At 33.9% G+C, this 15,585-nt stretch overlaps 3 protein-coding genes across 4 annotated transcripts in view; 2 read left to right on the top strand and 1 right to left on the bottom strand.

Annotated features, from left to right (window-relative positions):
* LOC129807613 (monocarboxylate transporter 12) overlaps positions 1 to 285 on the bottom strand; it is a 37,604-nt gene extending 37,319 nt beyond the window's left edge. The window contains exon 1 of one of the 2 annotated variants that reach the window (XM_055856994.1): positions 127 to 285. The gene's annotated coding sequence lies outside the window, so the exon portion shown is untranslated. The remainder of the gene's footprint in view (positions 1 to 126) is intronic. The other variant, XM_055856997.1, reaches the window with a different exon arrangement.
* Positions 1 to 15,585, top strand: part of LOC129807616 (protein pelota) — a 232,813-nt gene that overhangs the window by 85,003 nt on the left and 132,225 nt on the right. The gene's annotated exons all lie outside the window — the stretch shown is intronic.
* The window catches only part of LOC129807609 (uncharacterized), a 142,425-nt gene continuing 129,044 nt past the window's right edge, over positions 2,205 to 15,585 (top strand). The window contains exon 1 of the mRNA XM_055856989.1: positions 2,205 to 2,753. Within this exon, the coding sequence (XP_055712964.1) occupies positions 2,676 to 2,753 (78 nt within the window). The 5' untranslated portion in view covers positions 2,205 to 2,675. The remainder of the gene's footprint in view (positions 2,754 to 15,585) is intronic.

Below are 15,585 nucleotides of genomic sequence, written 5' to 3'. Positions count from 1 at the left end.
CACAGTATTTTACTGCAAATTTTGTTATTTTCCGCAGTTAATTCTCTCAGCAATAACAGAATTTTAGCAAAAGAATGACAAAAAATTTGTTTGAAAATTTTTCAATTATCAGTGTATAGAAATTACCTGTATGATGCATTAGATGCATGCAGAATTACAAAGGAGATAAAATGAGAAATAAAATACTTGTAAAACAGTCGCGTGCTCCCCTTGTGGGGGCCACGATGCACTAAAACTGAACTCAGTATTTTCTGCACCTGATGAACTTGTCAAAAATATATCTACATTGTAACCACGCCAATGATTTTTCCTTCAAAGGAGCACATTACATATCCATACGTGTTGGGGCTATGTATCAAAGAGAGACGGCTGTAGATAACATAGATACACTTCCGTTACTTTTTACACCACCCAAGTTTAAATAGTCGTGTCATATTGTAAGATAAATACTTCAAATACTTATCTAAAAAAAACTTTAAAGATATTGAATGTGTCCTAAGTTCAACGATTTATCAACTTTAAATAATATTATCATAAATTTGAATCGGGAGTATTTAATTGTAACTACCCGTTAATTATACACCCCCACCCTGTTAACCGTCATAATTTACCCAGGGTTATCCGTACACTCATACACCAGTTCAGTTTAGACGTTTGGAGTATAATTTCTAAGTAGATTGCCTTGCAACGCCATGTATAGATAGGGTAGGATAGTTTTTCCTTATACTTTCTCTCACTAGAGAAAAAGCTCACTCTGAGCTTTTTCTCTACACATATTGACTACCAGTTATTGTTGACGTTTGCCTGCTGTCAGATTTATTAATTGTTTAATCGTCATCCCCTTACTCTAAAACCTTCATTACACATGATCACTAAATATTGACGTAGAATAGAACAGAATGCCACAAATTACATAAAAATAATAATTCTTCTTTTACATATATACAATCGCAAATTTTTCAAGGTGAAAAGTATTAAAGGGACTCTAATGAACGAATTTCTCATACTAATTCTAAATTTGTCTTGGAATTTCCGACAAAAATAATCCGGTAAATTGTAAACAATTCGAAAATACTTTTGATGTAGGGTAAGTGTGCCAAATTTCGGCATAGTTGCATGCAAGCGCCAAAGTCTCAAGTTTGAAATGTAATATTTTTAATAAAAATTGATTTTTTTTGTAATTCCTTCTTCTTAAGGAGTGTTGCTTGGAACCTTGTAAACTGTTTATCGTCTTTATTTACTCTAAAATCATTCTTAATACATTTTAAAATGAATAAAAATGTAGAGATAGATTTGGTGCCCTATTTCGGCCACCTTATTTCTCATAGTTCTTTGCCCTTAGGGAATTCTTTCAATGTCTTTTTCACGTCATCTCGTTTGTCGAAGCTACATTTTTTGTCATTCTTTTGCATTGTATAATCTCTAGAGCATGTAAAAACTAAAAATTCATGGAAATTCGAGGAACAAAAAAGGTGGCCGGAATTGCAAGCTGGCTGGAATTTGGCACACTTACCCTATAGCAACTCTGTCACAAATTCAAGGATTTCGTAAACCGTAGGATACTTTGTCACCCCTTTATGTTATTTTTCCAATTTCCAATATTTAACAGCATAAATGATGGTAAACTAATCCAACAATACGAATATTAATTTAAAAATATTTGTTTACTCTTCCTATGCATTCCTAGTTTTTTCTCACAATATTCCATGAAATTAAACCTCATATGCAAGTTAGACATTAGTAAATTTTCACTAAACTCTTTGTGGTTTTATAAGAAGTCTACGACAAACCTTAAATATTTATCATAGTAAATTCAATATTGGCCAAGAAATTATTGTTGGGAGTGTACATATTGCCACTGAATGTGAATTCTACAATATTTGTCGTTTGCGCAGAATATTCTTTATACAAAGGAGCCCATAGATACAGAGTACATCTGCAGAAAACGGGCGATTTCTATTGTGATGTACATTTAATCCTAGATTCGAAATCACAGATATTAGTTGGACACAATTAATAAAAAATATCGCTAGGAATTTGAGGGTAATATTGAATTGGATTAAAAGATGTGTAAGAAAAAATGCTTAATTTTCATGCGCTTGCAATTGCCAAAAAATGCTTTCAGTATTTATCTCATTTTTCAGAACATCTTTTACTGCAACGAAAGAGACACAAATATAGTGTCTCAAAGTGTAGCCATAGAACGCTTTTAAAGTTTTATCGTGAAAGAGTCGAATAAATAACTTATAAATTTCTCTTCTAGCTCTTTTTATAGTTTCCATTAGCAAAATTGAAAATCAATATTAAATGCATTTTATGTTCGATTAAAATTTCGGGAAACAAGGAAATTTATTTCTATCCTTTTTTCGGGCTTGGAGGGGTTTGCCAAAGAGGAGAGGGCAAAAACAGTTTCACAACATTTTTTCTGCGCCTGTGCAGTTGGAGAAAGCGAGACACGCCAGTACATTCCTCGGCAGTGAGCTTTAGTCGTGTGAAAGCTTCATCACAACGGTTGCTTTTATTGTCCGGTGAAGACGCTCCTCTGACCGTGTTTTGATCCTTTGGTATTCGGAATCTGTGCTCCGTACGTTTTAAACACTTTCTGTCATTCAAGTGACATTCGTGTCTCTTAAAAAAAGTGAACGGTTGTTTTAAAGGCTCTTTGGGCATTAACCATGGCAAATTTTATGTGGTGGATTTTACTCATATTCGGTACTAATTTAAACAATAAAGCTTTTGTGGAAAGTCGTGCGGTAAGTAAATTTTCATATATTGATACGTCAATAATACAAAGTTGGTGTAACTCAGCCCAAATGCAAAATTTGATACAGCCAATACAGCAATAAAATCATATATACAATTAATTTACATAAATTATAGGATATAGAGCTTAAATTAAACGTAATAAATTATTTGGACAATATAAAGCTATGTAGATATAAGGGTCGCGCGTGCAATCGGGTATGTTACAAGTATGGGGAAAATGTATTTAAATTTATTAACGGGCAATCGTTAACCGATAAATTTACTGCATGACCATTTTTTCATTATTTTCATCGTGTTCCCCTTACCCTTTTGGGAATTTGCAACATAATTATTTTTTTGCAAATCCTCAACTATCCCGCAATATTAATCATGTGTGACGCAAATAATACACACATTTTATTTTCAATATTCAGCTCGGCGTATGATATGCAAAAAAGCATAAAATAAATATGTGGCAAAAAAGTGTCTATATAGGCCAAAAGCAATGTATGGAAGAGACACAGAAATGCAGACATGAGAGATGATAGAGGGTGAGCAAAAAGAAAGGCAATACATGGTGTAGAACATGATATAATATTTCAAAGCTCGTATATCAATCTCGAAAATTTGTGATTTATTTATTCAAACACGCACCGAATGCAAAAGCCTTTTAGTTTTAATATTTTATAAGGGTTAAGGGATTGCTGCCGACTATACCAACGTTTGCTCCTTTATGTCGCTCCTGAAGGCTCTGAAGGCAACAAAAAAGACGTTAAAGTGTTCTCAATAGAAATTTCCTCACTCTGAGCTTTTTCTCTACACATCTCTGGCGATTTAGCTGAATACAGAAAATAAGAAAAAAAATACTCAGCCTTTTTCACGTACCGCGTATTTGAAAGAGGGGAGAGTGAGAGATTTTGCTATATATGAAAAAGTATCGCTTTCCTCTTACCCTCTCATTTTATTACCATGTGAGACGCACCGTATCACATTCTGAATTCAGAGTATATCTTCAGCATTATGATCTCTTTCAGATCGGAAATGAAAAAAGAGAGTCTTACAGTCTTATTCAATTTCCGCGACAATTCTACATGAATTGAGATTGCAGAGAGATTGTGTATGCAAATAAATTTCTTACTGGATTTATCACATTTAATTTCTAAAAGAAACTCTGAAACATTTTCTTTCTTATTCAGCACAAAATCAGTGATGATAAGTCTTGAAAAGCTTATTTTACCTAAGATTCTTCACAAAGAATCTCGGAGTGCTTATAACTCTGAATGCGTACAAAGTGATGCAAATTTAATTGCAAATTGCATTTCAGGAGACAAAGAATCGCGTCGATCAAACTGGATATAATTTATAAAGTATATGAATTTTTTATTCAAAAACTTAACTCATAATCGAATTTACATATATTCTGAGTTTTAAATACGCCGAGGTAGCTTATTAAAAATATCAGTTATGATAATTTATAACTTACAATTACCCAATGACTTGCCTTTAAATATTTTAAATTCAGAAGACACAGAAGGAAATGACCGCTAAAATAGCGTTAAATAATTAAGATGAAATTCAATAATTACCAAAGTTTGTAAGTACAACCAACATTATGAATATTTTGTAATATAAATTTTTCCATACGGGAAACCATCCATTGGATAATGTATCCTGTTAAAATCATTAATTAATGAATTAACATCATTAGACCTAATATTATATCAAACTGCTTTATTTATAAAAAGAAAACTTCAAGAAAAAGCGGAATATAATTGCCCGATGATCTTGTAAAGTCCTTGATGAGAGGAGTCAAGAAGAAGCTACGAAATTTTGCTAATCAAAAACTTAAATTAAAAAAAATCAGTGTCTAAGTAATCTACAATGAAATAAAGTTTTAAAAATAATTTCCTTTTTTATATTATGTAGTTTTTGATTTTGAAATATTTTCTTTCGAACAATACTTTAACACAACAACTTTGGAACAATATTTAGGTCACCAGAAATTTTTCTGGCGTTAAAGATGTTCGAATTGCATCCAGTGAGCTTCACTGCACTTGATTCCACGGGCATGGGACTGACAACCTCATCCCGTACAAGAAAAAATAATAATGCATGTCTAGAAATCCCCTTGCGGGAAGGCCTAGTTCCTTCATGGAATGTTGTGCCAACATTATTATTATTATTATTATTATTACAATATTTCGTGAACACACATTAGTTTTTGAGAAAATATTAAAATTTATTGTAATTTTATGATTTTGATATCTTCAGGAACTGAGCTAAACCTCTACTCTGAAACACGGGTAAAAGAAGGCAGAGAATTAGGTGTGATTTATCACTAGAAGATTGGAGTTTTCGTAATACATAATATAATCTTTAATGTACATTGAAAATGGGATTTTGGAAAAAGACTTTCTGATTTTAGTGCTTATGCTTCTGTTATATCGTTTTGTTTGTGTTATCACAGATAAAATTCCGTCAATTAAAACGGTGATTATTGCCATTTTAAAATTATTATCCAGAATAGGGAAAAATGCTCTCCCTTCCAAAGTTCATGCCTTCGAATAATGTGAATCTACTTTTTGTCTTCCTAAGAGACTTATACATTTATATTAAATATTAGTTAGATTATCATCAATTATTGATAATTATGTGATTATCATGTGTAAATCTCTTAAGAAAAATAGAAGAAATTGACATTATTCGAAGGCATGAACATTCAAAGGGAGAACGTTCCCCTACTAATATTCTAATTTGAATTCTGTTTCAGTTAAAGGATCTGAATCCTTGTGAAATAAAATTTTGGGTATTTCAAAATGATTTATGGGGTATGGGAATAGTTTTTACATCTCTAATGGTTGTCAGTTTATATTTCTTATCGTTTTTGTCTTTTTAATAGCGTTTTAATTACTAAGGGACAGCTGGGCGAATAACCTAAAATTAATTTTAACCTTGATCTATGAGTATCGAAACGTATTCTTTTAAAGTTAGAGCCCGATCGGAGTAGGTCGGGCTTTACGTCGGACTCCAGTAACGAATCTCAACAAAAAGTATCTCTTTCAGGATATTCGTGATTATATTACTTGAACTCTAGAAAGACATATTTACATATTCCTATTCTGAGAGTTATGACGAATTGCAATTATCATATTTTTAAATAATTATTAAGTAATACTGTTTATCTGTTCAAAGAGAATTTTAGTGATAAAATTTACCCTTCAGATAAATTATTTATGAAATTTATTTATGGTGAAATTTACCCTTCAGGTAAATTTCAGGGGGCTCTTACCCCTTTTTTCAGGGGTAAGAGCACAAATTTTCTTGTCAAAGTTTTTGACACCGCAATGCGTATGCGTCTGTTGTTAAAGAAAAAATAATGAAATTTCTTTTTCTTCGAGCATTCCTTTACCTTTCCTATTTTTATTTATATAATTTTTCTGAATCATGTGATTTTTTATATTTTAATTTTTTATTACTCGAATTTCACTGCGAGACAAATAAATCACTATATTTATGCAACTCTCGAAATTTCCACTATCACGAATCGGTTAATTTTTGACAAATGCCGTTAAAATGTTTGTTTATTAGGTGTGATTCCTTCATAATCACACCTATTGTGATACTCCGATTTCCTAAAAGTGCTCCGATCGAACTGAAAATTCACAGGGTATATGTTTTGAACATCCTTGATGCCGAAAATGGTAGTCCGCCATTTTCGGGTCCGGCCGGCCGTCCGTAGTACTCAATATCTCCGGTTTGGAAAGAGATATCTTCATAAAAATATATCTACTTGCGCGTACGACGATTTCTATGCTATTTTTTTTTGAAAAACCGGTTCTAAACCGGTTTAAAACCGGTTTTTCTAGGTTTTCTCGTAGGTACGCAAAATTTTTTCGCGGATTTTCGAGGGTTGCGAAAATTTTCGCGAATTTTCGCGAGCCGCCAAATTTTTCGCGAATTTTTGCGTCTCCAAATTTTTCGCGAATTTTCGCCGGTCGCGAAATTTTTCACGAATTTATGCGGGACGCGAAATTTTTCGTGGATTTTCGCAGGTCGCGAAAAATTTCGCGGATTTTCACGGGTCGCGAAATTTTTCGCGAATTTTCAGGGGTCGCCAAATTTTTCGCGAATTTATGTGGGACGCGAAATTTAGAATTTAAGAATTATCAAACGAAATTTGCATTATTTATGTATAAATATCGTTCGGGTTTGTCACAATCCAAATTTGCAATGAAGGAATCGCACCTCTATAAGCTGATCTAGGCTTATCACTGGTTTTTTTCGCGCGCTCATCTGTTACCAGAGCTAAAAACCAAAGGGTTAAAAATAAAGACTTGGGGTTTTCGACTAGCAATTTCCGCTCTGAATGTGGAAAGGGACACAAGCGTACGTCCCTATCTATATTCAGAGCGGCAGGGGATCAGATATAGATCGACTCAAGAATCATGAGTTTTCATTTTTTACCTTAATTTTTCTCTCGCATCTTGTCCTGCAAAAACATGTGTCTATAAAACAAATCAAATGATTTATTTCATATTTAAACTTGTTTAAGAAATAACTACATTGTATCATATTCGAAAACAGTTGAATTCATTTGAATATTGGCAATAGCGATTTTTCTAGATCAAAAAGTTTAAGAGTCTCTAAAGAGCATATTTTTGCACTGATTTAGATAAGTTTGGGTTCGGAGGGAAAGTCTTGGAATCTCAATCAAGTTTGAACTGATTTCAACTAAAGAGTTCTTGCTATATAGTGCGTTTGCGTTAGACCATAATTTGTGACAAATGATATTTTGTTGTAAAAATTATTTTTAAATTTTGTAGCAAAATAATAATGATATTCTGTTTAGCACTTTCTAGATATTCTAAAATCAATATATTTCCAACAAAACATACACAAAATAAATAACAATATGAAATCGTAATGTAACGATAACAATTGATTTAAAATGTGTATTGTGTTACACTGGTTATACCTATTGATACAAATGGAAAAAATAACAAAAAATATCAATATTCGTTAAACTGTTTGTTTTTTTAACGTTCACTTTCTCTGCATATAGATATAGAAGGTTAATGAGTTTGTTATGAACTTAATAATTATTCAAATCCGAAATGTTTTGTTCGTGACTTTTCCAAAGTTTCCACAAACGTTGATAAACCTTTCCTTTATCAGCTCGCATTGTGTCTGAAGACGAGGATGCAAATATTTTTATCCATTATCAAAACTAATGACTTCTGATCATTAACATTTCACTATAATTACTGACTTTTAAAAATTCTATGTATACAAATGACACGAAGGTTTTCAATGAGCATCCTTTTACCTATTGAATAAAATTACAATAACAGAGCAATTCTGTTATGGTAAGGTTGGAGCATTTCGTATTGTTGGTGATGGTTATTATAAATTATTAATGACAAAACTTTTCTTCCAACTGTTTGCAGACACATGGTTGTATGATTGTATATAAATAATATATAATTTTACTTCAGCAAAGCAGAAGATCATTTTTTTTCCTGAAAAGATAAAGGGGAGAAGTGACTTAGATGGTGTGGTTTTTGGGACAAAAAGTTCTTGCTGACTTGATAGGTACGTTAGAAAGGCAAATAAAAATATAGCTTTGTTCGCATTAAAATTACCACCATTTGGGTGAAATGCGATTTTTCAGCATAAACAATAATGATTAAAGAAAAAGGTTGTGATTAATACAAAATCATTTTAATAGAAACTGGTGTAAAATTTGAAGTATTGTTTAAATTCTTTTTTCCGTTTACTAACTGTTAAGTTATTATACTGATAAATTAATTCAGAAATTTCTGTTAAAATAATGTCTTAGAATCTGTGATTGCGAAATTGAAATATGGGCTGCCATTTTGAATGCCCATCCTCCATTTTGATTTTTGTCCGCCATTTTGAATTATGGTCCGCCATTTTTAATTTTTGTCCGCCATTTTGAATGCTTATCCGCCATTTTTAATTTTTATCCGCCATTTTTAATTTCCGACCGCCATTTTTATTTTTGTCCGCCATTTTTATTACCGACCGCTGCTCTTATTTTCTATGTGCGCGCCCGCCCTCTGTTATTCCTATTATTAACTATTCCCGTAATTTTTTTTCGCGACGTGAAAATTTTTTGGCCGAGACCTGGGATTGAACCGACAGATACTTAAAGTCTTAAACGTAATGTGTACCACCGCTTAGACCACTCGGCCACGGCGGCATGTTGGTGGGTTCCCGCTGAATCGTGAACCGTTGCATCGTCCACAGGCTGACGTCACCCATGCATAGATATCCCGTATAGACATTTCCCATGCATGCATACATTTTCATACACATACACATGCCCCGTGGGAATAATTGCGCGCGTCACTTGGTGGGAAAAATAGCAGAGACAGAAGATCTCAGATTACTGCGCGAGCTGTCTGGACATATGAGCCCTCCTGTGAGCCAGCCACACTTAAAGAGTGCATCCGATAGCAAAAAATTGGCACGGGCTGTGTCATATGGGATTGCAGATTAATTGTCGTGGGATTTTTTTAATTGCTGTGGGAATTTTCTATTTTTAATAATAAAACAAATCATTTTTACATGAAAAATATTTTTATTATAACATTTTCCTGGTTTTCTTATGACAAGATGATGTTCCTATTCTTATCTATTTCAAGCTTTGCATCATACTCAGCATATACAATACAAGTAATTGTGTTCTGTATGGTTTGCGAAAAACGTGCCTCTATACGAATTGAGCCCTGATCTAACAAAGAAAGACACCCTTGTGAATGAGCATCGGGATTTAGATCGTAGGCAAGAATAAAGTAGCCATTCTTGAAATCTTTATAAGTGATCTCATGGCCCCTATCATCATAATGAATCCCTGTGCCCGTGAAGAGAGTTTGATAAGCTTTCGCATATTGATCTTGAGCAAAATTCATTTGCAATGGTTGTACAGGATAAGGTGTACCATTGACAAGAAGAGCAAAATCTGAAACATTGTAATGGTGGAAGTTAAATGGATTTTTAGACTTTTGACCATTGTATGCTAGATTATCCACCATAGCAAAAATTACTCTTCGGGGCAAAACTCCGTGAATAATGTTATCTAGATTTATAGAGTTTGACCCTGATGGGACTGTAACAGTTTTAATTTCAACTTTCTTATAATGGTATTGGGCATTTTTATGTTCCAAAACCTTGTTGTGTGCAAACAATATGTTAGGATTTAGAGTCACCTGCTTCATGTACATGGTGGCTTCATGAACGCGAAATTGGGGGTTCAGACTTTCATTGCATAAGATAAAGAATGATGGTTTTTCAAGAGTGATAATTACGCGCAAATCTACATTGTTAATTAGAAATGTGGGTTGATTAAACAGGTCACAATGCAGTTTCCCTAAAACTTCAACTACTTTGCTATTTTTAAACAAATTCTTCCTTTCAGTAAACCCAGTGTTGGTAAAACTTAAATCCTCCATACCCCCAGTATCTCGAATCCATCCAGAATTGCGTAGAAATGTATCTTTTGCTCCCTTTCCATAGGTTAGAAGAGTCTCAAAGTAGCTTCGATAATGATAGTCTCCTTCATTTTGGGAAATTGTTTTCCCATTTAGAGAAACTGAGACAGAACGAATCATCGAATGAAGAATGTTATTTACAACTCCTGGCTGCTCCACATCCTCCTCGTTGAAGTTTTCGCCATTCTCCTTAAGGAGTTGGATTTTAAATTTGATGTAGATTGAAGACAAATCTCGGTAACAATCTCCATGCGCGACTGAGTAAAATTCTATAACTTTAGGATTCTCGAGGCTTGCCAGTGGTTGATAAGAGATTTCATCGGCGCGTAGAATGGATGTTTGTACAGGAGGTGTTAGAAAAATATCCAACTCGCTCTTCATGCACTCTTTGTACTCTGCCATTATGAGAAAATGTCTAAATTTCGCGGTTTTTGATTTTTATTCGATTTCACTTTCTTCAATTTGCGCTTCCTCTTTGAAATGGCTGATTTAATCTTGTGGAGAATATTATGCTTTTTACTTGTTCCTGCAGATCCTGAAGGTAAGGATGATGTAGAAAGAATAGGATTTCTCTGTCGAGATCTGGTATTTATACCTTCCCCAGTCATATTTCGTACTTTTTTAATAATTTTCTGCTTCAACTCATCTCGGGCCTCTGTACCACGCTGCAACAAAATCTGTTTGATTGGTTTTGTACCAAGATCAGTTAGAATTTGAGCACCAGTTTTCGCAGCTTGTGTCTTGAGAGCTGACAATCCATTCATAAATAATGGTCTTAGAAATCTCATCAGACCTCCAAGGATTGACCCAAGACCTCTTCCTCTCTGTACACCGAAAAAATCAGGAACGTATACATTCCCAATTTCTCCGTGTCCAATTTGTTTCATATAATACGACGTGTAAAGGCTAGCCATGTTTGATAGAGTGTAGAAATTTGCAATTTCAGATGTATTTATACCCTTGCAAGATCTCATCTCAGCTTCCTCTTAAAATGAAGCACTAACATTGTCGGTGTAGAGCTTGGCTGAAAATTGTATGTTTCTCCATTCTGAGATGTTATAAGTATTTCTATTGTATCAAAACTGTTTTTTTCGAGAGGAAAATATTGTATGGCATTAAAAGATTTATAAATTTCACTATTTTGAATCAATAGGATTGTCCTCAAACATCTTGCAAAAGTATTACTCACTAATTGAGGCTTTATAATGTCTGAATAGACAAACATTAAATCGCGGGTATGATTTGGTGGAACTGCTTGGGGTGTTATAGAGGGATGAAAAGTTGATGTTACAATTTCATCTTCATTGATGTTTCTCTCAATAGGAGGTGATTGAGAATTATGCAAAATGTCCAAAAGCTTTTCTCTGTTTAATTCTTTATAAGGTATTTCTTGCAATATTATTTTCATAATTTCTTCGATTGATTCGTAATTGTCTTTGTACAGAGGTACATTAATCTCCCCATCACCCACAGGAACTGTTATTGTAGTTAGAGGGGTTTCTGAATTATGAGATCCAAATGTTTGCCCTACTGAATAATCAGGCCCTTCACATTCAATTTCCATGATATGTTCTGACGGACCACCATCTTTTGTAGTATTAATTATTTTAACAGAATCTGGTTTAATTGTGGAGCATTTTGTAAATTCATCTATGACGCTTTTCACACGACTATCAAAATTTTTCTCCTCTAAACTGGCCCCAAGAATTATTTCATCACGTGGAGGCTCTTCTAATGAGAATCCATTTCTCAAAAGAAAAAGTAAACTGTGAAAAGGGGTGATCGTTGCATGAATTGGTATTTTCGTGGGTTTAACCCTCTTTTCATTATGAATCAATATAGTTCTTGGCTTTATTACTTTGGGCTTTGTACGTTCATCAGCTGTTTCAGCGACATTGAATGCAATTTCAGCGAGTCCAACGACCCAGTCGTCACCGAGGAAAAGCTTAGTCGGCAGTTTCGTCCGGAAATGTGCAAGTGTATTGCTTGGAAAATATTTCTGTGAGGAATTGCTGAGAAGAGTTAAATAAAACTCGTCTCTCATTTCAAGCGATGCCATGCTGTTTCATTAGATCAGATTGATTGATCCAATGGGGGGTGTTATCACCCTTAAATTTTACAAAGTACTGTAATTTTTTCCCCAAACCCCGGGTTTTTATAATTTTCTCTATTGGAGGGTGTCCATTCTTGATTCTTACTTGCTGCAATTGTTGCTCATAAAAGCGACCAGAAATTGGCGTATTCTTATAGTCACGGAGAATGTACATGGGAAATGGAGATTTATTAATTATGCGATCAATGTAAAATTTTTCCTCGGTCCAACGGGGGTGAAATCCTCTATCAAAATTAGCCTTAGGCTTTGCAATACGTACAAGATCATCAATTTGAAATTTATGCCGCTTATTGCCATACTTTTGTACAAAAATTTTGTTCTTTTCTCTGTATAATCTATTCAATGTAGGAATATCTTCTTCTGAAACATCTGCGGGAGACATTTTTATAGTGGAGTGATAAGAACTATTGTACACATTTATTAATTTATCGAGAACATCAATATACCTGCTCGTTTTCTTATGAGTAAAATATCTGAACATTAATTGCTTTAGTGTTCTGTTAAAACGTTCAACTACTGCACATTTTACGATGGGGTTGTAAGAAAAATATTGTGCAATATTCTTCTCCTCCAAATATTTTTTGAACACAGAATTCTTGAATTCTTTTCCATGATCTGATTGAACTTTCTCGGGGATGTTTCCACTCTTTTCAATTATGTGAGAAAAAGCCTTTGTAACCTCTTCAGCAGATTTAGTCTTTAATATGCGTGCATATGCAAATTTAGAAAACACATCAATCACTGTTAAGATGAAAGTGTAATTGTCGTTAAATTTTTTGTACAGTTTCATGTCCACCAAATCAATTTCCCACAATTCATTAATGTTTGAAACAAAATATTTATTTTTTGGAAAATTCTTATTTATTGGATAATGCAAAGAATATACATCTTGCTCTTGCAAATAATTCTGAATTTCACGTCTACTGAAATTATCATGCTTCAATTTTTTGTACAAATTTTCTGGTCTAGCATATAGATAATTGCTATTGAGATTTAGATATTCATTATCTACTGGAGTGGTGACCATTGTATCTTCTTTCTTGATGGGAAATCAATTTGTGTTTGCCCAGATGAATCTTTTGCATTTTTCTTTATATAGCCACGGGTGCGTTTTGGGGATAATTTTGGCGCGGGGTGTTTCTTCCTGGATTTTGGCACAGCAATTGGTTTGGGCGATGGTGTCTTACCTCCAGCTAAATTCTTAGTAGGAATACTGTAGACAACTCCATCAAGTCCGGTAATTGTAAATGAATTGGGGATTGCTGATCTGCGAGATGGATCGGGATCGTATTTGGAAATTTTCTTTAAAACCTGCTGTTGAACATCCCTTGGTAATCCTTCAAAGATATCTTCATCCACAAGATCCGTTGATCCATAATACTCTTCTTCTCCAGCCATGGAAGTATTATTATCAAAATCGATTTTAGATTCATCATTCTCAGGAAGCATTCCCTCTGGTGCAATGTCTTGAATCTCATCATCGATAAACATTTCACCCCCTGTTGAAGTAACATTAGTCCTGTTCAAACTTGAAGGTCCTAAATATCGTGTTTGGGTGCCTACTGAATAAGTAGGCATTTTCAATCTTTCTTTTTCCTTCTCACTTTTTCTCGTGGGAATTGCTGGCTTTTTTCGTCTCAAATCAGATTGTTTTATTAGCGCCTGCCGATATCTATACCATTTATCGACATTATTAATCTTCTTGTTGGATAAAATTTTATAAATTTCTCGGTCTAGAGATGTAAGGCTCCTTTCAAAATTAATAAAGGGTTTTAACTCTTTAAATAATTCAGGAGTAATAATAATGAATCTTTCCAGTGGCTTTTTGCTCTTGTTCATTATGGCGATATTAGTCTACCAATAACACCTGATAGCAATGTAGAGATTAAAATTGGCAAAAAACCTTCCCCTTTCTGCATTAGTATTTTCCTCTTGGAGCACTGAGAGGTTTTTGGACAGACAATCTTTCGCATCTCATTTTTATATCTTTTTAGCCTGCCAAAAGATTTTGATGGAACTTTCAAATTGCCATTCAAAGTATTATGGATAATTTCTTGTATTGCTTTAATAGTGGATGGTGAACAGTGCTTAATAATAGCCTTTCTCATCTCTTTCGGGGCATCTTTAAGCGTGTATAAAATATATTTGTTTTCCCTCAATTTCTGAAAAGGGTTTTTGGAGCTCCTCTTCTTCTTCTTTACAGTCTTTGTACGCGTCATGACTATTTAAATCCTCTTCAGTGCTAAAACACTCGCAAAAGTCCTTGTTGAAAATATTTGTACGGTATCTGAATATATCAGGTGTTTCCTGATTTAAATCTATCATGAGATAGCCGAAAGGTTGTTTAGTGCATTCCTTATATACACTCAGGAGATGATTTGGATTTTCGGGATGCAACTGACGAGCCAATGGAAAAAACTGAGATTTATCTCGCACATTTTTAAATATCACAATGTATTTCGCATTCAGGGATATTGTGCGAGAAAATCGAGATTGATAAAAAATATTTTGGCAAATAAAAACTATAGATATATTTTTGTGGTGTGATTCTTTAATAAAGAGATCACAGATGCGCGATTCATATTTTTTATCTGTCATCAAATCATCGATAACAATTAATTTTGGGGATTTATCATTTGCGCCTATTTTGTCCGGAATACCTTTACATACTTTTAAATTGGGAATTTTCGGGAGATCTCCTACACTACCGTGCTCGGAAAAGCACCAGAGTATTGTCTCGAAATCTGTGTCTGTTATCTTCCTAAGATTTCTTAAAATGTCTGTGGAAAATGTAGACTTTCCACATCCTGAAGGTCCCGCCAAAATAATTGAAAAAGGGACTCTGAATTTAATCATCTTGCAGAGGTTGATTCGGGAATAATACTTAAAATTTATGTCATGTCCTATATATACATTTTCCACCTTTCACAATAAAACGCAGTGTTAAGAGAATAAAATCGAGGATAAAATGTGGAGTTCAACGCTGAGGGAAGACATGCTATGAAAAAATGGAGTTCCATTGAGAAAGGAGGAAATTAAAAGAATTGTATTTTATGCAAAAATTATGCATTTATTTCACTCATTTATAAGGGGGCCGGTGATTTTTCCTCAACAAGGGTGAAATCATCATCACCCCAATCTGCCTGATGAGAAGGTACGCCTGTAGCCACGGCCCTCACATCGAAACGGGCTTTTGTGTAACGGTTGCCCACC

This window comes from Phlebotomus papatasi, chromosome 3 (assembly GCF_024763615.1).
Source record: "Phlebotomus papatasi isolate M1 chromosome 3, Ppap_2.1, whole genome shotgun sequence".
Classification (NCBI taxonomy): domain Eukaryota; kingdom Metazoa; phylum Arthropoda; class Insecta; order Diptera; family Psychodidae; genus Phlebotomus; species Phlebotomus papatasi.
Note: the sequence above shows the minus strand (reverse complement) of the source record. Positions and strands in the feature narration are given on the sequence as shown.